A 27365-nucleotide genomic window follows, 5' to 3' on the forward strand; every position below is an offset into this window, starting at 1 on the left:
ATATTAGTGTACCAAAGTATATATTAAAATCATCAATTGAATAATGTTGATTTTTTTTAAATCAAGCATTAAAAGGAAATCGTACTACACAATAATTTAATGAACTAAATTAACAACGCAAACTTACCCTTGAAAATATGAAGACAAATATATGCCTATATTTAACAGGAGTTATCCTTTTTCAAAATTATATTTAAGCAAACAAAGTACAATTATTTTAACTTACTACCATGACTTAATTACGCAAATAAACTTGGCAAACGTGCTTGTCAATCAGTTAAAAAAACACAAACGAAAAGCCATTTTGCATCGAAGAGAAACACAAATAAGTTTCAACTCTTCTACGAGTTTTATTTGTAACTGCGCGGTTACACTTTACTTGTAGAGATATGCACTGATTTTGAATATTTAGAGTTTAAATTTTATTTCCAGGTCACCAGGTCCCAATTTCTCTAAACTTCTTAAGTCCCTTATAACAGGATTAAGCTAATCTCATTATTTTTGGTTTTCAGGTAATTGCGTAATATTAACTTCTTTAAGAGTTTTTGTCACTTTAGATAGAAATTATCTTTATGTTAATCACAATACATCATTTTCCATTTATCAAATTTTAATTTAAGTATGTATTTTGGCTAATTGAAATAAGCTACTTAAGCCTGTTAAGCTTAAGAAGTTTCGAGAAATTGGGGCCAGGTCTTTATAATGTTTTGATATGTTGTGTATGTTGTTACTCTTGTCGGAATATAGCTCTTTGAGCTAATGTTTCTTGTCATATATACCCGACTTTAAATTAAAATTATTGTATCTTGTAATGCAAGAAAACATGACATACTTCCGAAGATTAAACCCAAAAAGTAACATTGCAAACAAAGTTATATTTTACTTGTAGAGAAATGAACTCTGGAATATTAAGAGTTTTAATTTAATTTCGTGGTCACCAGCTCTTTGTTATGTGTTGATATATGGTATGTATGGTTGTTATTCCTGTCGGAAAAAAGCTCTTTGAGCTAATGTTTCTTGTTTTTATATAGCCGACCTTAAACTAAAAATGAAACCAAAAACGTCAGAAAACAGGTTTTTCGTGAACTTCTTATTACAGATCATTTCGGCATTCACTATTGGACAAAATATGATTATCAAAAAGGAAAAATATAAACTTATTTTAGCACATCAGCTTAAAAAAAAAGTAAAATGTTATTTTATATAAATTCTTTATTGATTCTGAAATAATAAGGATTTTTACTTTCATACGAACAATTTAAAGTTTTCTTTTCACGTTATGAGAGTTTATGGCGTTTGGATATCACATAGTGTGAATAAAGTTTTAATAAATTATGTATGATCACGTTTCCATCACAGTTTTAGAGTTAATCTCACACCGGCCCAACTCTGACAAGACAATGAGCGATGAGTTCAGTTAAGTGTGAGTGAAGTGGCGTCCAGTGGTTCTATGAAACTACAGAAAGTTACGATTAAATATATCCGGTACCTTGCCGTTGATTGGTATACTTAAAGTGTTTCGTGCGGGTAAAAATACATATGTGGTTGATATGTGTGGGCGCTAAAGCCACATGGGACCACCGTTTAACGTCCCTTCACGGAAGACGATTAGTATTTTAATGTTGAGGCTGGTGATCAAACTTGTTACCCTTTGATTTATAGTCAATTGAGTTATCACTTGATCACGATTCCGCCACATTTCCAAGTATAATCATGAATCAAACACTCTCAGCGAAGCTTAAATCGAGTATGAACCAATCACTAACTTCGTTGTAACTAATATTAACATTTACATCACATGATCGTATCATTGTCTGCTATTTTGTTTTCAAAAAGGTATTGTTCTAAAAGACATAATTTTGGATTATGATGGCACACAGATTCGCTCTATGTTCTTTCAAAGGCATATATTTTATTAAAAAACATTGCACCAGTCCACTTAGTAAATAACTTTAAAATTCATACTGAACAACTGTGTGGCTTTTTACTGAACGTAACGCTATTATGTTACTGAACTAATGTTTCTAATCTAGATGAAGTTCAGCTGGTGTGTACATTATCTTCCACCCATTAAATCAACAAGCTGTGGATATACTGAACATGGTATCTGTATAACGACAGACATATTTTGACATGCTTTTGTCAACAAAGGATTTAAATTCAAAGTAGAAAGAGACTCTCGATTTGAGACCCTTTTTTACATCGCATAAACATTAAAATTTTCCTTCATTATCATCATTAAGGGGGTTACAATATCTAAGACATTTTTGGACTACCAATGTATTCAGTTTCTATTACTCATGGCAATTGTTTTTAATGTTTCTAAAGACCTTTAGAGGGCGGCTGTTACTTTAATATAGGTAAATTAACCACACTTTCAATCTATACTCCTCAAAATAATTTAAGGACCACAAAATTAAAGGGCTATAATTTCATCAATTTAATTATTACAAACAAAACAATATATTATATGAATTACATGATATCTGTAGTTGACAATTGTAAAAGTACGTAATAGCGAATAACAATGGTAAACACATGTCAGATCAAAAGGTGTGGTCTCCACTGAAATTCGAATGTTTGCATATTGGTGGGTGGGGCATGAACTTTTACAAACAGCAATGTTACATGTTGAGAGTCACACACCAAGTAAAGTTAATATCGCGTGTGACCACCTCTAGCGTCAATTACAGCCCTACACCTGGAATGGAAGCTGCCAATCAGTTTCCTGATTGCAGGACGAGGAATTCTTGCCCACTCCTCAATGAGCGCTTGAGCTAGGTCCTCCCGGGTCTGTGGTTGAGCTGGCCGCGCACTGATCTGCCTTTGGAGTATGTCCAATACATGCTCTATTGGATTAAGATCAGTCGATACGCTCTATTTCTTCGCGTTCAATGTAGGCATTGACAACACGAGCCCGGTGCGGACGGGCGTTATCGCCCATAAGCACAAAGGCCTGGCCCACAGCACCAGCATAAGGTCGCACAAATGCATCAAGGATCTCATCTCGATAGCGAACACCGGTCAAAGAACCGTTTTGGATAACGTACAAGTCAGTAGAACCAACATAGGAGAACCCAGCCCAAACAAGTACTGACGGACCACCAAACCTATCGTGTTCTTGGATGCAACAGTCCTTGAATCGCTCATTTTTCTGCCGCCACACACGTCTCCTGCCGTCATTGAAGGCAACACAAAACTTCGACTCATCAGTAAACAGGACTGACCGGAGTCTAGCTAGTGGGATGTTATGGTGGTCTTGAGAAAAGCCAACCTTAACCTCCTGTGGCATGGTTTAAATGGAGGGCGGACAGCTGACTTCCGAGCACAAATATTGACAGCGTGAAGTCTGTTTCTTACAGTTTGTTTACTTATTCGAATCCCAGATGCCACACGGAAGTTTGCATTCAACGTTTTAGCGGATTCGAACCTCCCACGTTTAGCCATATTAACAATATAACGGTCATCACGGTCCGTTGTGTTCCTGGTACGACCTTTTCCTGCTCGTTCATCAACAGAGCCAGTATCCAGGTACCTCTGCCACACACGACCGACCACAGTATGGCTAACGTTAAACTGACGTCCAACGTGACGTTGAGTCTGGACGGCCAATAGCATTCCAACCATTCGTTCCATATCACCAAGCGGTAAATGTCTCCTTAGAGGCATATTTGCCGTATAATTACTGTTCAAGTCTAAAACTATCCAAACTTAACACCAAATTGTGTTTAATCAGTATCACTACAAAACCGACTGTTTTAAAGAATGGTTAGAAACACTCAATATCGCAGGGTGACACAAACAAAATCAATATCCTCAATTTACTCGTGCAGTTACGCACGATTAACCGTGTTCTACATGTACCCTATACACCCATGTATACTTGTACTTCAATGGATAAATGATCAATACGTGTACTGTTTCAAAATAATGGTATAAAATAGTGGTCCTTAAATTATTTTAAGAGGTGTATATACACTTTGGGCTGTATTATCGATATCTTGGAAAAAAAGATGTTTATTTCAATTTAATAAAACTATGTTATGAGTAAATGTTCTATGTTTAGTCGAGGTTTAGCCGTTGTGGTGATAGTTCATGCGCTTATTTCATATTTATTCTTCCATGGAAGCGTTTTAACTGGACACCCGAATATTCACATTACAGTTATTTAATTAGGTTCATTTACATGTATATTCGAAAAGTAGGATGGAAACAACGCTATGCCATGGAGCCATCATAATACAAACAACACAGCAAATTGTTCCACGAAACATTTAAATTAAATTGGGATTTCTAAACTATTTTGACGAAAGCAATTTGTTTATCCGTTCAACTGATAGTATATATATTACTTAAGGACCTACCACATTGCAAACGTTGGTTGAAAAGGCAAACAATTAAAATGTTTAAAAAGGTCATGTTTTCTTTTATTTACACTCTTTTTCAGGACTTAAACAAAATATCTTGTTTTTTGTCTTTACATGTGTAAAGAGGACAAGGTACAGTGGCAGCATTGTTCCACGATCAATGTTTTGTTTGATAGGTATGATAGGTCTTCTAGACCAGTCTATGCTGTGACGCTTTACACTATTGAACATCAGGAGATGAATAATTAATGATGCAGCAGAGGTAACAGCTGAATCAGCTTCAGGTTCATGCGAAATATCTCTGCCTGGCAATATTGTGTACACTCAATTCGGCTGCTGAAGGCAACGTTTTATATTCAATATCTTTCAGCGATCCTTGGAATTTGTAAGATGATGAAAAATCTCTTTTCTCACGTTGGTAACAGCTCTCATCAGTGTAATCATATCACTACTAACTGATTACTGTGATGCTTTAAGAAGTGTTTTAACTGCTTCATGTTCAAACGTCAAAATAACCTCTCTGCTATTTCTATACTCCCTTAAAGATAAAATGTTAGCCATTTCTTGTTCCATCAAGTGTGTTGACTGTTTTCTGAAGTCAATATTGAGGCCCAATTCTTTTAGTCGATTTGTATAAAGTTTGCGTAGGTGATTTATTTTGAATACGCGAAAATCTCCAATTGACATATTTTGGAAATGTTCTATATATCCAATCAATTCGGCAAATACAGTTGCACTTACTGATTCAAATGCATTGTCTTCTTCTTGATCAATCTTTTGCCTTTAATATCGATTATAAAATGGCCAGAGGCATGTACTGTGATACATACTCTTACTGCCATGTCAACTTCTGCGAGTTTTCTTATTGTAATACTATCCAGCAATGCTGTTGCAATCATTCTAACTTGTGCATCAAGTTCAAGCTTCTCTACCTCGTTTAATATTTATTCCGATTCACTGCAGAAAGCACATTGTGGACGTCCAAATCTTATTCTCAGACTTTTCATCATTGGTGGTTCAGAATTCGCAAAGCCAATCAGTAAGTTATAGGTCCTCAAAATGCAGCATTTACCACTAACCTGAAAACATGTCATAAACATTCTGTGGCTGTGTGTCATTTAACTAAATCTTTAAATGTAACATTGCTAACTTATATATTTTCCTAGAAAACATGATAATAACAACTGGTGTTACTTGTATGTGTGTTTGTTAACTAAAGTTGATACGATCTATGTTTTAAATTTAAGCCTATCATTTGATACAAAAAGTAACAACAATCATTACTAATAAATAAATACAGTTCTGTATGGATGTAACCCTTTTAACATTAACTTGTTTAATTTATACATTTGATTTGATTTTTTGCTTTTAAAATGGCTTACTTTTTACGAAGCGTTTTTGAATAAAAACTGGATGATGTAAAACGAAAAGATGACTTAAGAATTATTCTTCAGTTTCATAGTGGGTGGTGTTGGAGCTGACATCTTTTTCAAATGATTAATAGTATTAATTGTACAGATTCATCAAAACCATTTCTAAACAATATGCGGTACACACTGTACTAAACATTTACTGTCAACTTTATGTAAGATAATAAATAAAACTTCAACTCTAAAAGTTTACATGGGTAGAATGGTTCACAGTGATTTGATGGAAGGTAGGAGTGACCCCTTTAATAAATCTGAAGAAAAAAATAAATATTCTAGGTCAAATGTCACTAAATTTGTACGGATCAAATGACATCAAAGCAGGAGTTCTTTCCAATCAATTTATTGTGGAATGGTTATCATGGACTTATATCTCAGAAAATTATGTTCTAATTTAATTGTGAAAAATGATAACAATTTCATTATTCTAGTAAAAATATTTGTGAAAAGAATGGGACACTTACTTACAAAATATTCTTATCAAGAAAGTAGTCGTAAATATAATAATTCTGCTGGAGGAATAGTTTGTTGTTAAACTTGTCTGCAATTCAAAATGGCAAATTTTATTCAAGGGGAATTTATTCCAAAAATTGTTTGATATTCCCTTCCACTTGATGTTAAAATGGTATTAAATACTGAATTAAGCATTACATGTTTTGATTTGCTTTGACTAACTGATAATAATTTATCTTTGTTTAGAAGTTTTAATAACATACAATGCTAGTTTATGCAATTGACGTTTATTTGTCACATTGACAAGTTATTATAAGCATGTTCATATATACATTAATTATTTCCCTTTCTTACGCTTTGTACTGAACATACAGTTATGATCTTTCTTACTTCTTAGCTTACTTAACAAGTCAAACGGGATTGGATATTCTAATACATAGTAGTTTTCATTTAAAACTCGTCCTTTTTAAACGAAAAGAAGTCAAGACATTGCACATGATAGCCATTGTGTCGTGTTTTTCGCCGTCGTCTTCGTCGTCGTAGTGCACATGGAACATATAATGCCTTCACGCTACGCTAATTTACATCACGTGTCAGTAACTTTGACTTAACAATTATTGAGTTATGTCCCATGTTCGATTGAAAAACCAACACCAATAGACAAGCGTTGGCGTTCACGTCGAGGCACTCGTGATAAACAATTGATAAAAAGCGCTGTTCTTTCATAGCATGTAAAATACAACCATAACAACTGGAAAAGGTAAAATAAATATCGAATGTTTCAGTATCTTGATTCAACTTGTAATTTACTTGTGTCGAAAAACAATGCATCAAATAACATCTATATTTCTCTTCCAAACCTCCTATTATGACTATGAATGACCCTATTGCTGTTCCAAATAAGTTTGTCTGTATAAGAATATATTGATATCCATCAACGCCAAGCCATTTTCAAGCTACCTGTTGACACATCCAAATTATGATAATGGCGTAATGGCTAATGCAAGCAAACAAATAAGAAACAGCAACAGCAATTATGTAAGGGAATACAACAGCAATTATGAAAGGAAATACTTTTGTTATAATTCTAAGTATTTTTACGTAAACCGAGTTAACGTTTTATTGTGGCGAGTCTTATTAAATTCGTAGCCTGTATGATTTTCATTAAATCAACAATGCACGGTTTTTATATTTTGGTATGGTTATTTAAACCACTGTTTGTTTTTATAACTGGACAAAATGTTTCTGCAAACTAAGCTATGTTGCGTTATGATCATATATTGTTCAATTCGTTTACATACTAACTTACTGTTGAGCTGTGACTGTGACTTCACACCAAACATTTATTAAAAGCGATAGTTTGATATTTGTGTAATGTGTTTATTTTATTTTGATGTTTTACGTTTCAATTTACGTGTCTGTTTAACATTGTTCTGTGTGGTTTTACATCTTGTTTGACTGCAATTAAAACGCATGTTTAATATTGAAACGATGTATATGAGTACTCTGAAATACACCTGTTCTGGTCTATCAATAACTCTTCACATGGTGTTAGTAGTATTGAAACTAAACGGTTTGTTGCAACCACGATAAAAAAATGTTTCCCTTTTCAACACTTTAAACCTCCATTCCTTAACATCTACGTATTCAGAATTAAACCCATCTAATTGAAAAAAGCATGTGTGCGAAATATACTACATTTACTAGCTGTTAATGGAAAGAAAGCATATTTTAATAATGCTCAATTTGATTCATATTAGTATATTATTTGCACATGCTCCAATAGTTCGTGAAGTGCTTTGATTTGTACTTGATGATTTAATCTTTAAATTCGGAAATAAGTTGTATCGGCAAACAATTTGTATTCCTATTGCTGCTAATTATGCACCTTTACTTGCAGACTTGTTTTTATATTGTTATGAGAGTTAATACATGCTCAACATCTTAAGTCTGCGCTTTCTGAGAACACTTCTTGGTACATTGGTGACATTTGTAGTGACACTCTTATTAAAAATCATTACATACAAATGTATAACCAATATCAATATTAACTATAAAACCTTTAACTACTTACTCAAAAATGTATTTAATATGGACAATTTTAATTACTAATAACAAGATTGTAACAGCGTTTGTAATATCAGAAAGCGCAAAAATATTAAATGATTCATTTGGTGAAAGCTTTAAGATTTACTGTGGTGTTTCATAGTCTCATAAGGTAGAAATACCGTGTTTTATGCTAATTTCTTTCAAATTAAACTCGATATCCTTCATAAGAACCATTGTTTTCGACATTTCTTCATCGTTTGTGGAATATTTAAACAATATTATCAATTATGGTTAATCTTATTTGGGAGTAATAGTGCATCTTTAAAGTATGGATAATTCCTATCTACGGTAACTATCAAATTAATTTATCCTTTAGAATTAAAACTTAATAAATCGAACACGTCCGAGCAAATTACTTACTTTTTAGATCCTCAACTAGAAGTAACAGATGACAAATTGACAATCAAACTTAATAACAAGCGAGATCATTTTAACTGTAAAAAACTGTAGTTATTCGTCTTCAGATGGCGAAGTTCCAATGCTTCCGTCTCATTGTGTATCCACTGTCGTAATTAGTTTGATTCGCTTGTATGTTCGGACGTGGATGTAGTCTGTTCATGTAGTAAATTAATCACTGCTTAATTGTTAAAGCAAAGCTTTAGATATCAGAAATTGAGGAAAACCTTTTTACATAAATTCTTTATTAATATTCACACCTGAACTTCCATTCCTTGAATGAACTGCCTTTCGGCAATTGCGTTCATCAATCGATGAACGCAGTATCTTCGGATATGTTCGGATCGCAATTCATCGCATAACAATATACATGCATTTTTTTGTAACTGTTAATGTTTGTATTGTGTCAGCAGGTGCCGTTAAATATAAGTAAACATTTTAGAAAGTGTTAAATTATGATATGTTAAATGTATCATTGCCATAGGTGTTTCAATTTTACGTTTGAAAGTGATTTTAAACGGTTGATTTTTTCCCGCGTTAACGTGACGTCATTTGATAAAACGTTTCTGGTAACAGTTGGGTCGTTCTATTTACAGAATGGGTAAGAAAGGATTACTGAAAGGTTTTCTTAAATGAAATAAAGTATTTTTTAACAATTCTTCAATGAAATAATGCACTATTGGTGTAAATATAAGTAATGAATTGCGGGATTGATGCCATTATCGGGGATATGAACACAATTTGGCTAGTCAAAGTACACGTTGAGTCCTCCGGACTCCACACAATTTGACCAGCCCAATTGCGTTCATACCCCGATAATGACATCAATCCCGCAATTCATTCCTTAAACTATTACGACAAACACTTCAAATACAATTAAACGTTTTTATTTACAGGCTTCCTCCAATAAGAAGAGTGCATATTGGTACTAATTTACGTCATTCATGGCCTTTAGTATTTAAAATAGATTTTCTAGCAGATATAATTCATGTTGATCTCAACTCCTTGCGACGACATTAATTGACAAACATTTATAACACTTAATGTCATTTTTGCTTAAAGTATCCACAAGCACTGCTCTTATTATCTTTATCTTTAGCTTTAATTAACCTTAACTTCATTTACCTTTTTCCGGTATGAAATTTCTCAATTACGCTTACGATCGAATTCAGCGTTGGTGTCTGTGAATGGTTATCTTGAAGATCGAAAATTATCTTTAAGACCAATTTCAGCTTTTATTTGGGCTGACGCCTCTGCCTCATTTACAAGGTACTGTTCGTTGTTTTTTTTAATTAATTTCGTTTTTCCGTCTCGAAGAATATTAATATTTATACACTTTTATTGTTTTATTATATTTATTTATATTGTCTGTGTTTTTAATCCTAGTTTGTTCAATGATAATTTCATTATAAGACTAAATGAACGCATAACTTTAAACCTTGTTAAGGCGAGCTATGTCTGATAGTTGTTTTGAATGATTTTATCGTAACTCTTAAGTGCTAGCACTGTTGCTCCGGCTTGATTCCTTCGTTTACAGATGACGGTAGTATGCGATCGTTGAGTACTTGAAATGAATTTATCAGTTTATATGTTTTTTGGCGTTATTTTTCGTTGTAATCAAGTTGATGCATGCTCTGATGAGGTAGCGCAATTTTGATAAGGGTATGGTTTGTTAGTGGTGTTTGTATTTGTTTATGTGGCGTAAGTTTTTTTTTGGTGTTTTTACTTGTGTGTGTGTGTGGTTAATATGTTTGTGTCTATAGTTCATTGTCGTTTGAGCCTTTGCCTTGAGCAACTTAACAGAGAAAAGTTTTGAATTTTCTCCTACGGGACTGGCCCCTGTATTTTTTCATTGTATCATTTAAACAGGATATTGGTTACAGCTTAGTCTGCTTGACTACTTATTTTTGAAGTTTGAAATAGGCTTAACTGGTAACTCTTACATCGGCACCACGTATTGATAGACTGTAAGACGGTGGGAAAAACATGCACAGTGTGGCACATATCAAAGGAATTGTTCCATTTATTGGGAATATAATTCTAGACGAGGTAAAAAGTGGATTTTGAAATGAACAGGCGTCGTTTTGGTGAATGCGTCGAGCTCAAAAAGCACATCGTAGGCACTTACCAAAATCTTGTAAAGCAAATACCTTTAGGGGTTTAAATTGCAGCCAAATGTATATGAGACTAACTTGTATGGAAACTGTGCGAAGAGAGAATATCAACAAAATAAAAACATGTTTAGGTCAGTGTTAACTATGATGGGTATGCATATATTAAGTACAGACAAACTCCGTTGGCTCGAACTCCTAGGAACTAGCAAAAATACCTCGAGTCTCTGAAAATCAGAGCCAGGCGGGATTGTTAACTTTCAGTTTAAAGAAAGCTGTCCTTTACATCTAGTTAGAGTCAACTCGAGCCAATCGAACTCGAGTCAACGGAGTTCGACTGTTCTTATGTTTTAGGAGTACTTTGATGTTTATCAAGTATCAATAAACTATTATTGTTATCATTAATTGCCAATTCTAAATAAATTTCCAATCTAGATGATTGTTTGTGTTTGCCTTTTATGTGTTGCTGCTACTACTGTTGATACCATTTTGACAATACATACATTTAATAGCGAGTTTCGTTTTTAATAGTTATTTTTCTTGCATTGTTGGCAACAACATTTACTCCATCTATGTATTGCTTTGTATATTTTCATATACATTTTAAATTGTTTTCTCCAAGGTCAATTCCCCCCCCCCCCCAGTAAAAATAAGTTAGTTATTGCATTACTTTTTATGAGGCAATCGCTTTCTCTATGACATAATTTGATGCAAGTCCAGCAATAATGACGGTATCAACGCCAGTTGCCAGGCGTTTTGCGATAACAAGAACAATTATACGCGTTGAGGCCGTGACAAAGGCTACACGTCTAAAAGATGACTACTATCTTTTAACGATTTCGCAAAATAAGTCAAGCGAAGACACAATAGAATGCAAATAAAACTATTATGAGAAAAGCAATAAAAGTATATTTCTTCAAATGTCGAAGTAAATAAAGATTAATGAACTATGTGATACAATTGTGGTTAAACTTAAATTTCCACGAGCAAGAGTAATATACGATAATTATCTTTGTAATTGAAATCGCTGCCACATGGCTACGACATTTGTCGAGAACTTTAACTCGCTAGAAATTACCACTAAGTTAAATTGAAGGAGTATTTCGACACGACAAGTCAATGGGTTTTTACCGTAGACACGAGCCTGTTCCTACTTTGCATGCGTTGTATAAACACTAGTATATAATATTTTCGAAGCTACTTTTACATACTACGGCAATGCACGACAAAAGGGATTTGTACGGTATGGCTCGAGTTGCTACGGCTTGTTAAAGTTAATGTTGCTTTTCAAATTAAAGGGACAAGTAAGAGTGTTATTCAGGATGATCTGACATAACAACAGTGAATTTGTTTGTTAAAACAGCTCGAAATATTTATTGAGGGTTTTTTACTACTTTATCCAAATTTAATTAAAACTATAATATATGTTGCGTTTATATAAATGAACCCTGTTCAATTTTTGTTTATGATGAATGCTGGACAACAACCAGCCCTCTTCAATATCAGTATGCGATCATCCCGTCCGAACTTCTTATCACGTGAAGAAAACACGCGCCCTGTCGGATTATTGTCGAACACTATCGACAAACGCTTTCTGACGATAACAAAATAAACAGAGTACGAATAGTTCACATTGGCAGGACAATTCTCCCGACATGCATTGATAAACGACGAGATCCAGAACGTCATAAGTGGATGAGCGCGAGTGGTATGGGCCAACTGCTTGTATAAATCTGCGATACTTTTTGGCAATAGATAAAAGTCCTTCAAGATAGTTCATGAGCTCCTTTTACACTTATTCGACATTGATCCGGGAAAAGTTAGGTACAAGTCTCATTATTGGAACATGAGTACGGTATGAACACGATATGCCGTGAGGTCTGTCGAAAACACTTTTACAAATGTCGAATATGACCAGCCATCACTGTGACAAGTAACAAGCAGAAGCTTCCTGCCGTATGTCGTTCTTTTCGCATCAACAAGCCAGTTAAATTTTGATTGTAAATACCGGCGGGAACATACGGCATTAGGCGGCGACTATATGCACATCAGTAAAGCGATAAGGCATACAACTTTTGCGATAATTGCATACTACGTCTGTGGAACGCGTAGTTTGAAACAAGTCAATTGATGAAGGCACTCGCCGATAATTTGCCGGAACTAGTTTATGGGCATAACATCAAACATATAACACACAATATAACCTTTAATTATTTTGCTTTGATTTGAATGTGTGTTGTTTTTTCATTAAACTTAGACTGTAATGGAACGCAAACATCATAAAACGGAAAAGTTATTGTGATACACCCTATACTGGGCAGTTGCCTAATTCCGGATCAATTTTGAGGTATTCTTAAGATAATGTCGGAATTTATGAACATAAATACATAAAATTTAGACTGAACAATGTTGGGTCCATTATTAACCGATGTTGAAAAAGAATAAAAGAAATTCCATTTGTTTACTATTTATTTATTTTTTTGCACGAAATGTGGACATATACGACGTCCGAAAACATGCATTCAGTGCCTAAATATTCGGATTTTTTTAAAGAACAAACTAAACATCATTATGTCATTATACAACTATTTAAATGCTAGTTAAATGAAAATCATGGAGTATATGTTTTACCTGTGTATTTAATTTATTCTTGTCCGAAGTATTTGTATGCGTATTTTCTACCTATCCGAACCATGCATTTTTCCGAACTTGTTAAATTTCAAATGTACAAATCTGCTACTTTTCAAAAGTAGTCCAACTCGAGTATTTTGTTGTGAAACACATTTAAATGCGATAATTAATGCATTATTGATGCTATGAAAGTAGAAACGTTGAATGATTCATTTCATCATAAAAATGACCATTTCTTTTAATAACATTACCACACACCAATCACAACACGCTACACAGTTAAACAGCATGCAAATCATTCCTCATACACCCATGGCCTACATTGTTTACAATACCAGTCACCCTGCTCCACACGCAAACTATTTATTACATACAACAACTCACTCTTACTCAAGCAGTGGTCATGGTACCATCTCTCGCATCCATTACACCCAAACCATTCAATCCCATTCTGTTCGTCACTTGCACGCCCACACTCTCCACATACACAGCAAACATACGAAGCAGCACGCACTGCTGCTAGGTTAATGTTCCGGTTTCCCGACACCATTTTCTCCTCACGTTGACGTTTCCTCGTGGCCTTCTCCTCATCTGCACGTTTTATTTTATCATCCCGAGCCACCTTTTTAACTTCCCGCTGGACTTTCTTCAACTCTGCATCTTTCAACTTTGCTTCCCCCTTTTCATCGGCTTCCTTCTTCCTGGGTGCGACCGCAGCCTTCATGTCTTCCTCTTGTTTTTCTCGCTCCTTATCAAATAGTAAATACAATTTGTTTTTGTACATGTACTCAATGGATTATCACGCATACCATGATAATAAATATTGATCTACTGATACTGCCTGGCTCATCGTTTTAATATTTTTGAAAATGCGTTGGGACTGTTTTAAACCAATCAAAAAAAAAAAAGACAATGTATTACCACAAGCTTATCCAACAGCTCTTCTGTACTGATAACGCGACCGCATTCCACCTTGTTTTTCGAACGTTTTATTTGCATATCCCCTAGTGGCTTGACAGGTGGCGGAACAAGGATCTTCGCTAACCTTTCCGGTATCAGGCCTTTTGTCACCAAAGGATTAGTGGTGTAGTTTCCACATGTCGGGCATGTTTCCCCTGCCACGATAGTTTGTGTTTCTGGAAATGACATGTTTTATCATGCACTTATCGTATACAGTTTCCTTCGGCTTCATGAAATTGTTAAAACCTGCAGGTAATTTAATGCTGTGTTGCCCCCCCCCCCCCGTCTCCGCTAACGAAAACTAGTGGAATGTAACCTTGATGATTACGATCTTTGGGGGCGGCGATCATGCCGTTTCTTTGCTGATTTTTTTAAAGTTTAGACAGTATTTAAAGCCTGGCGAGCACATCGGTGTATGTATTCTTATTTCTTCACTATCCAGCAATCATAACAATATGTGTTTTATTAAGAATTCCTCTGTATTTTAAGTAAAATCTGATAAGACTGATTTCTGATTTTGTACCCAAATTGTTCACACCAAGATTTCATGTATTTTAGTGTCATATATCATGCGGACCGAACTAAGTTGATATTAACTAGAATTATTCAATGTTTTATCTTATTGGTAATTTTGTTTTTGAACTGCATATTATAAAAGTATAATGTTTTTGATATTTTGCTCAAAATGTAACCCACGTGGTATATTTCTGTATTTGTGTATTTTCAGTTCTCACCACAAGATACTCAACACCAATAAAGCTAAACTTGGAAATTGTTGTTTACTTGGTTCGCTGTCTGCGCTAGTGCAGAACAAATGCAAATACACTCCATTGGATGGACCGATATATAATTATCTATTAAAAAGAAATGAAATCAATATTTTAATTATAGAAGAAAACTGGATTGGTCAACTAACCACTGGTTTCGCATGTGGTTGCGAACATTGGTTCAATCAGCTGGGATTTGTCTATCGCCTCACGGTTAACAGGGCACAGACCAGTTACTTCAAAAGCTCGCTGAACAGAAGCTGGTATCGCCTGGTCTATGGCATCTCGTAATACTGCAGGAAACTTTGATTTCCCGAAGGTTACACCTGAGCAAGAGTACCCAATATGGCTACACACGGTAGCAAATCGCGACTTGAGTGGCCCAAATACCTGAAAGCATATCAGTAAATAGGTTTATGTAAAACATAGAAATTACTATACATAGCTCGTGGAAACTTGTGTAGTACACAAGTTGAAACCAAAACGCCATGACAACAATAAAATAGCACCACAAATACTAATGTAATGTTACCTTAACATCTAAAGGCTGAAGGATGTGTGTTGTCTGTCCAGGGAATCCCATCAACACTACGTCGTTTTCAATTGCAGCCTTGACAGTGTTGATGGAAACATGACTGCCATGATTATCCATGGTTAGCAGCACGGGTCTCGCTTTCCCACAGTGGGGAATGAAGCACTTCACGAACCACTGATGGAAAATATCTGTGTCCATGAAGCCGGAGTCACAAGCCGCAAACCACCATGACTCAGGAACATCCTCGATTTTACGATGTGGAACGCAATCCTGTGAAATTATATTAACGTATTCTTCATGCGGGTATTAAAATGAATTATATGTATGGTTATTATGTCTGTCATTATTTTAGCTAAGAGCGAATGTTATATGAATTATGCAAGATTATACATGCTACTGTACATACTTGAAATATCACCAGCGACGGCAGAAAACGGCCATTGCCACTGACACAAACGTGTGCGGTTATGTGTCCACTTGGTACTATTTTCGTTTTGAATACATGTCCGTTCTTGGGCGCAATAACCTTTGATGTAGATTTTTCTTTCCCCGTCCAACCCGTTTCATCGCAGTTAAAGATCTGTTGGAAAAAAAACCTCGCATGTTTTAAATTGATATATTATATAAATTAAACATGCCGATATGCAATATTTGATAATACCTTATAATACACAAATACAAGCTATAAATATATACATCAGTTACTGTCTTGAATGTCTTTACGACGGTACCTGCTCGGACTTGTTTCTTATGTCATACTTGTCCACCACTGCCTCATAAAAATCAAAGAACTCATTGCCTCGGTGGACATTGACGCTCGGGCGGCGTTCATGCTTTCTGCAGTTCTGTTGCTGAGCCCGTAGCGGTTCAAGAAACTTTTAAACCATTTGCTTGTAGGCCCGGTGTTCATGTTCACTCTTTTTGCTGAACCTATAAATGTTTGTCATTGTATTATGTTGTTTTTTACTTTCAAAGCGGCAACCTTTGATATTTGATATTTATATAATCATCACCATCGTTAAAAGCCCCAGCAGCAACAAAACAATACGGTGATACTCATTATAATCAGTACAGCTTGATGCGATAAATGCATCATTCTTAATTCACGACCTGTGAAAGACGATGGTGTGATATAGAGATAGCGTAGGTTGTGGCTTAAAACCTGTCCACATTTATGATACTACCTACCCCCACCCCCATAAAATATTGATAAGGGCTGTTACGCGTTACCCAAACAGAGGTCGCAGAGGATACACAGTGGTAGCGCAACCTCTAAAATTGCTGATGATACCTTGAATGATTCTTGAAAGAAAAACAAATACAACAAATAGTTCACCAGTTTAGACCAATATTAGACATATCCAATGCTATTATGTACATATGATCATTTATGTATATATACCAGACTCATTAAGGATTTCAATAACCTTCGCCTTCACAATCGGACGAGAGGCCGGCACACCCTGGTTGGCCATGTATGTCAGCTAGTTGGCAAGAGCCCTTTCGTCGTAATCGCCCCTCTACTGCCTAACACTCTATCATCCTTTGCCATAACATGGTCGTGGAGCGTTGACTTTGGCACCCCATATTGCAATGATGCGTCCTTTAATTTCATCTCCTTTCTGCGAACTGCAGACACCGCCAGGTCCATGTCATCATTACTGTATGAACTCTTGTATTGGTAATACATACTGATCAAAATTAAACGCAAATTAAACATCAATTAGAGTGCATTTTTACAAGGGAAACAACTACATTGTAGTTTTTATACATTGAGTTTTTGAGTTAACTCCCTTGCTTCAAAAAAATATGCGAGAAATCCGCTTTATTTCTGAAAATAGAAAAGACATATCAACGAATCAAAAAAGTTTCACGTAAATGCTACTCAACACAAAAACAATAGCATTGTCAATTTAGTTACTTTATATGTTTTGGCATTGTATTTCGTGATGGACGATATGTATAGAAGGTATAGTGTTTAAAGATAACCCTGTCGAACCTCATTATAAAAGCTCGCGCTGTGTGATGTCATCCCCCACGTGACTAAATATTGACAATTGGGAAAGCGAAAGTCAGAGGTATTTATTTTGGGGTTATGCTCACATAGCTGCACTGTTGCGTTGTTTCTGTTGCTATGACGGTCAGTTGCGTAGACAGTGATCATTCTATATTGATCATGGTCGCCGAAACACTTTTTAACGATTTCCGAATATTTAGGCAAATCCGGAATTAGGCAACTGCCCAGTATATTGTCTTCCACGCTTCAAGAGGGGGGCTATCATCTCTGCACTACTTGCTGTTAAAGTCGTGACAGTGAGACAGTTGAATGTCAAACTTGCAATTGACGGTTATGATGGTAATATAAAAAGCAAGACCATTTTCCTCCCTGAAGTACACTGAGTATAATAAAAAGATAATGCGCTGTAATATTCTACGAAAAGGTTCCACCACCACCACCTTAGAATCAGGAATATTGCTTAGGTTTGGGACAAATATCGGCATGCCTCTGTTTTCAGTTGTACAGAAATACAATTTTATATCAATATTGAATAAACATGTAATAAAAACTGCTTGATTTCATTAAAACTTTTTATTAATCATTTATAACGCATTCATATCGAGAAGACAAATTTGATGCCTCGCCATGGAAAGTGTCCATGATTTTGCTTGTAGGAACATTTTCCGGCATTTAAAAAGCTCAAAATGAAATGCTTTCTTTTCTTAAATTCATAAGTTAACTATAATCCGTCAATGAAATAATTTGTACAGTATATAAAGGACGAACAGCGAAGCAAGCCACAAAAGACGGAATGAATATGTATTTAGGGACCAAAAAATTGTGCATATCACACACTAGCATAAAGATATGATGTAAATCGATCAAATTTGTTATTCTATGTTATATCTCACGTTTCAAATGGTGAAGCATCGACTTGGCAATGTCATATTGTGAAATGTTGACAAACTACAAGTTTAGTTAAGAGGTTTGATTATATTCCGAGCTGCTGCGAAGTACATTCACCTGGACTATCACCAAACTAGCGGATCGCCTTTGTAAACACTTCCTCCAAACATGCAACTTTCCCTGGCCGATAAGCATGTATTACAAAAATATAAGAAAAAAGACAGGATATATCACATTAATTTTGCCATGCAAGAATACCATATTCATATAACACTATGTCATGAATAATAAATACATCCTACACCTATAGTTCTGTAACTAAACTCTGTATAGGCAATATACCACATGATTGTAAAGAATGAGAATATTCAACACAATGCAGTAACTTCTTTTCGAACCATTTATGATTTTCCCCCAGACAAACATAACTCCTGATATAATGTTTGATTTCGTTGTCCGGAATATCGTTGCTTATATCTACATCATTTCTGATCACTACAATTAAATGGTTTGATGTTTCGCGAAGAGATCTTTCATATGCCGCTCTGAATGTGAACAAACACCATTCATCTAACACGTACAAAGACGATAAAACCAACACTGTGTGTTCGGACGATGAAATGGAATTGAGAATGTTTTCCTCTCGTGATGGCCCAGGCAGAAAATCTCTGTCTGGAAAGCACACATCATAGTTTTTTGCTTCAAACAACGGTAAAAGTCTGTGTCTTGCAAAGTCCATATCTGTGTCGTGGTATGATATGAATAGATCCGTTGTACAAGAAATGAAAAATTCAGCGCTTTCAGCACACTCATTGGTCAAAGAGGATAAATTACTAGTCGCGTGTGATACAGTATTCGTACACTCGAGTATTGATCCTCCGAAAGATATACCCGAATCTGATACACTTTTACTGACATTGGTGTTCTTGTGACATTCCAGATTCACACATTTACCAGGCATATAATAAAGAAGTTTATTTGTAAAAAGACGCTCCTTAGAGTCTACATAACGTCCGTGCTTTAAGTACGATTTAATATCTTTGTCTTCTATGTTATGTTTCTGAATATCATGTGTAACAATAATTCCGTAACTTGATTTTGTGCTTTTTATTTTTTCTTGAGCAATTGACCAAGACATGGCAATGTTTTCAGGCATCGAATTACCGGTTACAATTATTATCATTCGTTTACTGCGCACAACAAGATTCCTCACGTTTTGCTGGAAAGAATATCCAACAATGAAGTCTCTGTCCGAATCGACGACAGTGTAGTTGCTTCTGCAATGTTCTAATGGTTTAACGACTTTTTCTAGAACCCAATCACTGTCAGAACTATTGTGAACAACCAAACAATCTATTTCCTCAGCATTATTTCCAGTTTCGTAATCAAATGGATGTAGTCCCCAGTGTACAAACATCAAAACTTTAATTTTAATGCGAAATGAATAAATCAGTGCAATTGTTATCATTACGGCACACACTGTTACAAATGTTGTAACTGAAGGGAACACAACGTGTTTAATTTCATTAAAGTCATTTATCGAACTATCTTTACAAATAAACTCGGCTTTACTGACTTCTACTATAATATTCCCGTCCTTTTGTAAAGTATTACACGTTACAAAGTCCCAATCTGTAACAATAGCCTTGTTCGTTTCAATCCAATTCTTCATCCAGACAGCATGGCAATCACAATCATAAGGGTTACCTGATAGCATAATTGATTTGGCACCAAGACTGACCATCGCTTGTGGTAGCCGTATGAGATGGTTGGATCTTAAGTTTAGAGTTTCTAGCTTACCCATAGTTTGAAATACACTAGGATCAATGCTTTTTAAGTGATTATGACTTATGTCAAGTATCTTCACCCTTCCAAGGTAGGCCATATTTGCAACATGTGTTATGTTATTATGACTGAGTTTCAGCTCAAGACTTCCAAGTGGCATATTGGCGGGAATATGTTTCAAATGATAGTTCATGCAGTTCACAATTATATTGCCAGTCAACGTTCTTTCATAACATTTACAAGGAGATGGACACGTCGATTTATTTAAAGCGCAAAATGTCTGATCCATGTTAATTTCCAAAATATTTTTCTGATACAATTCCTCAGGTGACAGACAACTCCAGCTTCCAAATAATTCATTTACATTTGCAATACTGTTGTTCTTGATAAATGCAATCACGAATGATACAAGTGGGTTAATGCGACAGTTGCATCTGATCGGATAAGCTGTAAACTCCCATTTAAAATGAAGCAATAACAGAAGCAATGATGTATTCAAAGTCATATTTTTCTGATCAATTTGAAAGCTTAAGGTTGTGACATTGCTATGCCCCAGTTTGACCAAGCATGGGACCTTTGATTGGTGAAAAACACCTGAAAGGTCAGGACTGCTTGCTGATTTAACAACACTCATCAAAACTCTATTCAGGTCGATGTTAAGTAAAAAGTCCGTAAAATTCTCGAATGTGATATGAGTGTGTTCAAAACTGGCAACTTTGAGACCACGCACATAAAATATAAAAGATGGTAAAACTTTGATCGGATTTTCATCTACGTAAATCTCTTTTAGACTAACTGATTTCAATGGGAAAGATTGTTCACTTAATGTTTGTATACTGTTAGCCGTCAAGTCCAAAATCAGTAGTTCCTGGAGACTGCTAAATGAGCCATTGTCAATGCATTTTATCTTGTTATTTGCTAAGTTCAAGCGAAGTAGAGACGTTAAATCTGTAAAATCATTCTCTGAAACAACCGATAATTCGTTAAAGCTCAAGTCTAGCAACCGAAGCTCAGAAAGTCCACGAAAAACTCCACTTGGTAAACTGCGTAAATTGTTAACACTGAGATCCAAGGTTTGAATCCCTGATATATTTGAAAAGGTGTTTTCTCCAAGAGAACGAAGACTGTTGTTTCGTAATGAGATCATATGTATCAATCCATGAAATTCAAACATACTCAGATCGGTAATATTATTCTCTCTCATGTCCATAGACCTTCGGAATATATCATTTGGTATACTCAGTGATTGTGATTTGGCATAGTGATGGTGCATAAAGCCAGTTCTCGTCAGGTTATTTGGTAGATAAAGCAAATCCTGTGTCCAAGGAAAGATTGGATGTGGAACCTGAAGTCCATTTGTTGGCAGGTCTAGTGTTTGAAGATTTGGAAAAATGGACGATATATTTTCTGGTAAATCAAGCCAGTGTGAATTTGTAATAGAAATTTCCCCCATCTTTTCAAAGGCTTCTCTTTCATCAAATAATGTCCAAATACTTTCATTTGAATATCCAATATCCTCATACACAAACGAAACAATACTTCTAAAACTATCGATTCGAACATCCCGTGAAGTGGTGAAACCCCCGTTAATAAGCGAACCTATGAATATAAAAGTCTTAAACTCAGCTAAAGATGTTATTGTGAAAATGCTGGATTTGTCAAAAGAGCAGCCTATTATTTGAAGCATATAAACTTCTCTTTCTGGTATAAGTTCCGGATCGAGATCAGGTCGGATGACAATTGGTGTTGGAAATGTACACTTCAGATAAATCACTGTATTTTCAGCTTGATTAACTCTCGTAAGATTTGTTAAGATTTGTGAAGTGTTGACGATGCATCGATCCTTGAGATCATTATGTACCACTATGAGTCTGAAATATAAGGTATCTATATCTTCTTGACGTTGGCACAGAGGCTTAGTTAAAAGTTCCAATTTGGAACCTTCTCGATTGGGTAAAAACATTAAGCGTTCGTTTGCATTGGGTTGGTTTTGGCAATGCATTGATTAGTTTTCAGAAGTCATATCATTTTATACTGACGGGTTACACCAATCTTGACTCTGGTTTGAATGTAGAAACCAGTACCAATGTTTTGAGACACTATAAAAAGGTCCCTCTGGTAGGGCTTGAACGAACAACCCGTTTGGTTAGAGGTAGACATCTACAACACTAGACCAACCTTACCATCGCAATGGTATAAACTAAACAGTTAACTTAAATACATGTTTACAGAAAACAGCAAAGATCATTTCTGAATGAATACATGTGTGAATCGGAAATTCGTTAATATTAGGCGTTCGTTGTGCTGTGCAAGTATAGACAAGACTATTTACAATAGTATTTACAATGACGCAGTATTGTTTTTTTTTTTTTTTACAAATTACCTGACATCTATCGCAAGCGGCTTTCCACCTCTTGCAAACAGCGGTGGTGTATTTTGGTCGTTGCCCTGCTGTACTGGACACTCTTCCGTTACCGCTGATGCCGGAAGTAGGAGTGAAACAAAGAGGCAGAACGTAATCGGAGGAGACATCTGAAATATACGTGAGATAATATTTACGCGTGTGATCAGTATTGCCAACATTCCGAACAATTGTGTTGGAAGATTTCGTATACATGTCTTCATGTGTTGGTTTGGTTTGCGATGTTCCGATTTAAGTGGAATCATTTGTAATAACATCTGTATATTTGTATTCAGATAAAGACATTTATTATTCAAACTTGAATAATCAATTGTTAAATAGAAAGAAATAATAGGATTTTTTTTTATAAAAGATCGTGTTCATTTTTGTATATGCTAAAGGTAACTCCATGTATTTCTGTTATTTTTGTGCGATGTTGATCAAACTCTTTTTGGGTTGTTATGTTATTAACACATTGAAATTAAACTACTTTAAATTCGCTTGGATAGGTTTTCCGAACGGAAAAATACTTTATTCATAGATATAATGAATGCAGCTTAAATGAAAAGTTCGTTATGTACTTCCTGGTTTAAATAAAATGAGTTTATGACGAAGGCTTTAAAAATCTGGGAAAGGTCATGTTTATTGAAGGTAAACACATGGTCTGTTCTCACTAACACGACCGACTTTACTTTTTCCCGCTGACCATTACGTTATTTTGTGATATAATTGATTCCGTGTGGGCGCTAGATTTTGCCTTCTTTATTTCATAACGTGAAGCAAATAGAAAAATGATAATATAGTATCTAACAATATTGCCAAGGTATAGATGTATACGTTTAGGGAACTAGTCCTGTACCTCTTATAAAAAGCAAGTTAAGAGAATAAAAAAACAACACCTGAATGGGTTCGAACCCACACCCTAAAAGCAAGGTTTGGAGACTGACTAAAAGCACAAGCTAGGTATATATCGATCGAATTATTTTGCTAGATATTCAGGGGCCATATTCAATAAACAACTTAGATCCATCTTAAATTTAAGAGTGAAATCTAAGCATTTTGATTGGACTGTAAAATAAATTGACCAATCAACTGAATGGAATCACTGAGGCATGTCTACGGATAAGGATAAGAACTTTATTGAATACTGGCCCAGAACTATGTACTAAATTTGAATAAACATTGCAAGGTTAATGTGTAATATTGTTGTGTTTTTTCGGGGGAGGGGGGTTATAGAATAATGAAACTCGCTTTTCTATATCTAAACGACCCAAGGTCTTCTTAATAACCTTTAGAAACATGAATAGCCATATTCAGGTATTTGTTTACGGATGTTTGTACTAGTGTTTCGATTAAAACAGCAATTCATAAGGTTATTTATTTAACGTCCTTACCAAATGTATGCGACAAAATAATTTAAAAATATATATGCGTCTATTTTCTGCTTTTAGAATGAGCCGGATAAAAGCTTTACCCCAGTTTCTCTAGAATACTTATGTTATGACGCAAACACTCTTCAATACAGCACGATTCAAAATATTACAAATGATCACCCTGCAAGAATCATGTTATTTAATAGAATATCTTTATATAGAGTGTTGGAAAAATGAACACAAATGTTTCAGAGCAAGAAATATACTTGAGTAATTAGTAATTACTAAGTAAAATTTGTAAGTTGTACTTAACTGATCCGTGAATATTGCATGACCTTAATAAGAATACTACATCATATTTATTGCATAGTAGTTTGAAAAGACTCGGCATTTGTTTGGCTTGATTTATTGAAATTCATGACTTAACTGAATCGTTTCGTGCTTGATGTCAGTTTATAATTTGATTTGACTGCTGCTGTTTATTTATTTTCAGCTTAATATGGCTCCGATGGCGTATGATTTTATTTGTGCTCTTATTGATACAAGGAACGTGTGCTGTTTGCATTCAAGACCTAGCTTAACCAATGGTGAATTCAACCGAATTTGACGATCTTTGGAAGTGGTTATTGTAAATAATCTATTCAAATAGTTGTAATTGAAATATCAAATTATTAACATTCTTTTACCCAGAAAGTTTTGAAGGGATGGCGGTCGGACAAGGAATGTTAATTTAAATATTTATTTGTTAATTATCTATTTGAGCTGTTTTATTAAAATATAATAATAGTGTCAGTCTTTTCTCTAGTAAGTTTTAAAGGGATGACGGCCGGCCACGGTTTGTTTGGAAGTTGAATGAATAATATAGTGTGAACTACACGGTCAAGCACATAGGAGAAATATTGAATGATAACCTTAGGTACAAAGTTAAATATCTAGAATGACCGATTAACATAGTGGTTAGCGCACTCGCTTCCCACCAAGGCGTCCCGGGTTGTCCGGTTAACGCAGTGGTTAGCGCACTCGCTTCCCACCAAGGTGTCCCGGGTTGTCCGGTTAACGCAGTGGTTAGCGCACTCGCTTCCCACCAAGGTGTCCCGGGTTGTCCGGTTAACGCAGTGGTAAGCACACTCGCTTCCCACCAAGGCGTCCCCGGTTGTCCGGTTAACGCAGTGGTTAGCGCACTCGCTTCCCACCAAGGCGTCCCGGGTTGTCCGGTTAACGCAGTGGTTAGCGCACTCGCTTCCCACCAAGGCGTCCCGGGTTGTCCGGTTAACGCAGTGGTTAGCGCACTCGCTTCCCACCAAGGCGTCCCGGGTTGTCCGGTTAGCGCAGTGGTTAGCATACTCGCTTCTCACCATGGCGTCCCGAGTTGTCCAGTTACCTCAGTGGTTAGCGCACTCGCTTCTCACCAAGGTGTCCCGGGTTGTCCGGTTAGCGCAGTGGTTAGCGCACTCGCTTCTCACCAAGGCGTCCCGAGATGTCTGGTTAGCGCAGTGGTTAGCGCACTCGCTTCTTGCCAAGGCGTCCCGGGTTGTCCGGTTAGCGCAGTGATTAGCGCACTCGCTTCTCACCAAGGTGTCCCGGGTTGCCCGGTTATCGCAGTGGTTAGCGCTCTCAGTTCTCACCAAGGCGTCCCGGGTTGCCCGGTTATCGCGGTGGTTAGCGCTCTCGCTTCTCACCAAGGCGTCCCGGGTTGTCCAGTTAGCGCAGTGGTTAGCGCACTCGCTTCTCACCAAGGCGTCCCGGGTTGCCCGGTTAGCGTAGTAGTAAGCGCACTCGCTTCTCAATAAGGCATCTCGCGTTGTCCGGTAAGCGCACTGGCTTCTCACAAAGACGTCTCGGGTTGCCCGTTCAGCGCAGTGGTAAACGCACTCGCTTCTCACAAAGACGTCTCGGGCTGCCCGTTCAGTGCAGTGGTAAGCGCACTCGTTTATCACAAAGAAGTCTCGGGTTGCCCGTTCAGCGCAGTGGTAAGCGCATTCGCTTTTCACAAAGGCGCCCAGGGTTGCCCGTTTAGCGCATTGATGCGTACTCGCTTTTCAAAAAGGCGTCCCGGGTTTATAGTCCCGGCCTGGGTACATGTGAGTTTGGTTTGTGGTCACCAAGCCGGACAAGTGGGTTTTCTCCAAGAAATCCGGCTTCTCTCACAACGGAAGACAACACTCTCACTTACATCGTGTCAACGAGAGTGAAAAATATAATGTTGATGAAGAAGATGAAGACGAAAGAAGTACAAACGAAGTATCGGGCTGTTATAAATATATCATATAAATAACAACTGTCACTACCTAAATGCTTAAATGTTAAAACATGGTGTCAAAATGCTCGTATTCGTATTAAGTCTTTCAATACAAATCATACTTATCAGAAAAGCCACGAAAGGCTAGAGCAAAACATTTAAGAATCCTAAATGTTAAACCTACGTTTATACAAGTTGAAGGATACATTTTAATAAACTTAAAATCTCAATGCAATACCTTTCCGTTGTATCAATACCTCCACCTTTAAATACATTTAAGACACATCGATGCTTGATTTAAGATATTAATAAAATGATTCTTAAATATAAATCCTATAACTAAAACAAACATAGTAGTGTTCAAATTAAAACTTACCTTTAAACAGTCCGATATTTGTTTTACATGTGCGATATGACGTGTATTTATTGAATTAAATGTAAAGCGTCTTCCACAAAGGAATAACAATGATACAAAAATAAATATAAACATAACTTTGGGTAATTCCCCTTGAAAATTGTCAGTAGTTTAGTCATTATCGGAAGTATGAAGGGATAAAGCGCTTAACTGACTATAAAGGGATGAATACTCACAAGTATGCATTTATCGCCTAGCTTTTAGTATTACAAGTTTTATCAAGGACCAACGTGCTTTGAAGAAGGCTACCAATTAAAACGTTTTAATAGTTGTTTTATTAAGTTTTGAATTGCAATATTTTTTTAAAGTGAAACATATACTTTGCAAAATGTTTAAGTGTAATAAGGACTTGTGCAAATTTTACGAACAATACTTTTTGCAATTGTTGACTCAGTATTTGCAGTCGACAATCATATGTTGGTTGTTACATTGTGTAGCGAACGAACCCTTCTTTTTCATTAAGATTCTAATTCAGGTCATTTAACAGACTT

The 27365-nt window shown here is 35.9% G+C and overlaps 2 protein-coding genes across 8 annotated transcripts; both read right to left on the reverse strand.

Annotated features, from left to right (window-relative positions):
* Positions 1-2863: 2863 nt before the first annotated feature.
* LOC128219423 (uncharacterized) lies at positions 2864-3292 on the reverse strand. Its single transcript, XM_052927231.1, has one exon. It carries the CDS (start codon positions 3290-3292, stop codon positions 2864-2866), a length of 429 nt encoding a protein of 142 aa, XP_052783191.1.
* A 10052-nt stretch (positions 3293-13344) lies between these two features.
* Positions 13345-26976, reverse strand: LOC128219617 (uncharacterized). 7 transcript variants are annotated; one of them, XM_052927487.1, is made up of 9 exons: positions 26836-26976; positions 22830-22978; positions 17159-17417; positions 16488-16686; positions 16163-16336; positions 15754-16026; positions 15371-15611; positions 14416-14630; positions 13345-14242 (listed from the first exon to the last, which is right to left on the reverse strand). In XM_052927487.1, the coding sequence occupies exons 6-9, from the start codon at positions 15952-15954 to the stop codon at positions 13790-13792; spliced, it is 1110 nt and encodes a 369-aa protein (XP_052783447.1). In that variant the 5' UTR covers positions 15955-16026; positions 16163-16336; positions 16488-16686; positions 17159-17417; positions 22830-22978; positions 26836-26976; the 3' UTR covers positions 13345-13789. The 7 variants fall into 7 exon arrangements, 3 of the variants coding, with proteins under 3 accessions (XP_052783447.1, XP_052783445.1, XP_052783448.1); XM_052927485.1 differs by having other exon boundaries at positions 17159-17587; XM_052927488.1 differs by lacking the exons at positions 22830-22978; positions 26836-26976 and having other exon boundaries at positions 14416-14609; positions 17159-18965.
* Positions 26977-27365: the final 389 nt, after the last annotated feature.

The sequence above is a fragment of the Mya arenaria genome, chromosome 15, assembly GCF_026914265.1.
Source record: "Mya arenaria isolate MELC-2E11 chromosome 15, ASM2691426v1".
In the NCBI taxonomy this organism is placed as follows: Eukaryota; Metazoa; Mollusca; class Bivalvia; order Myida; family Myidae; genus Mya; species Mya arenaria.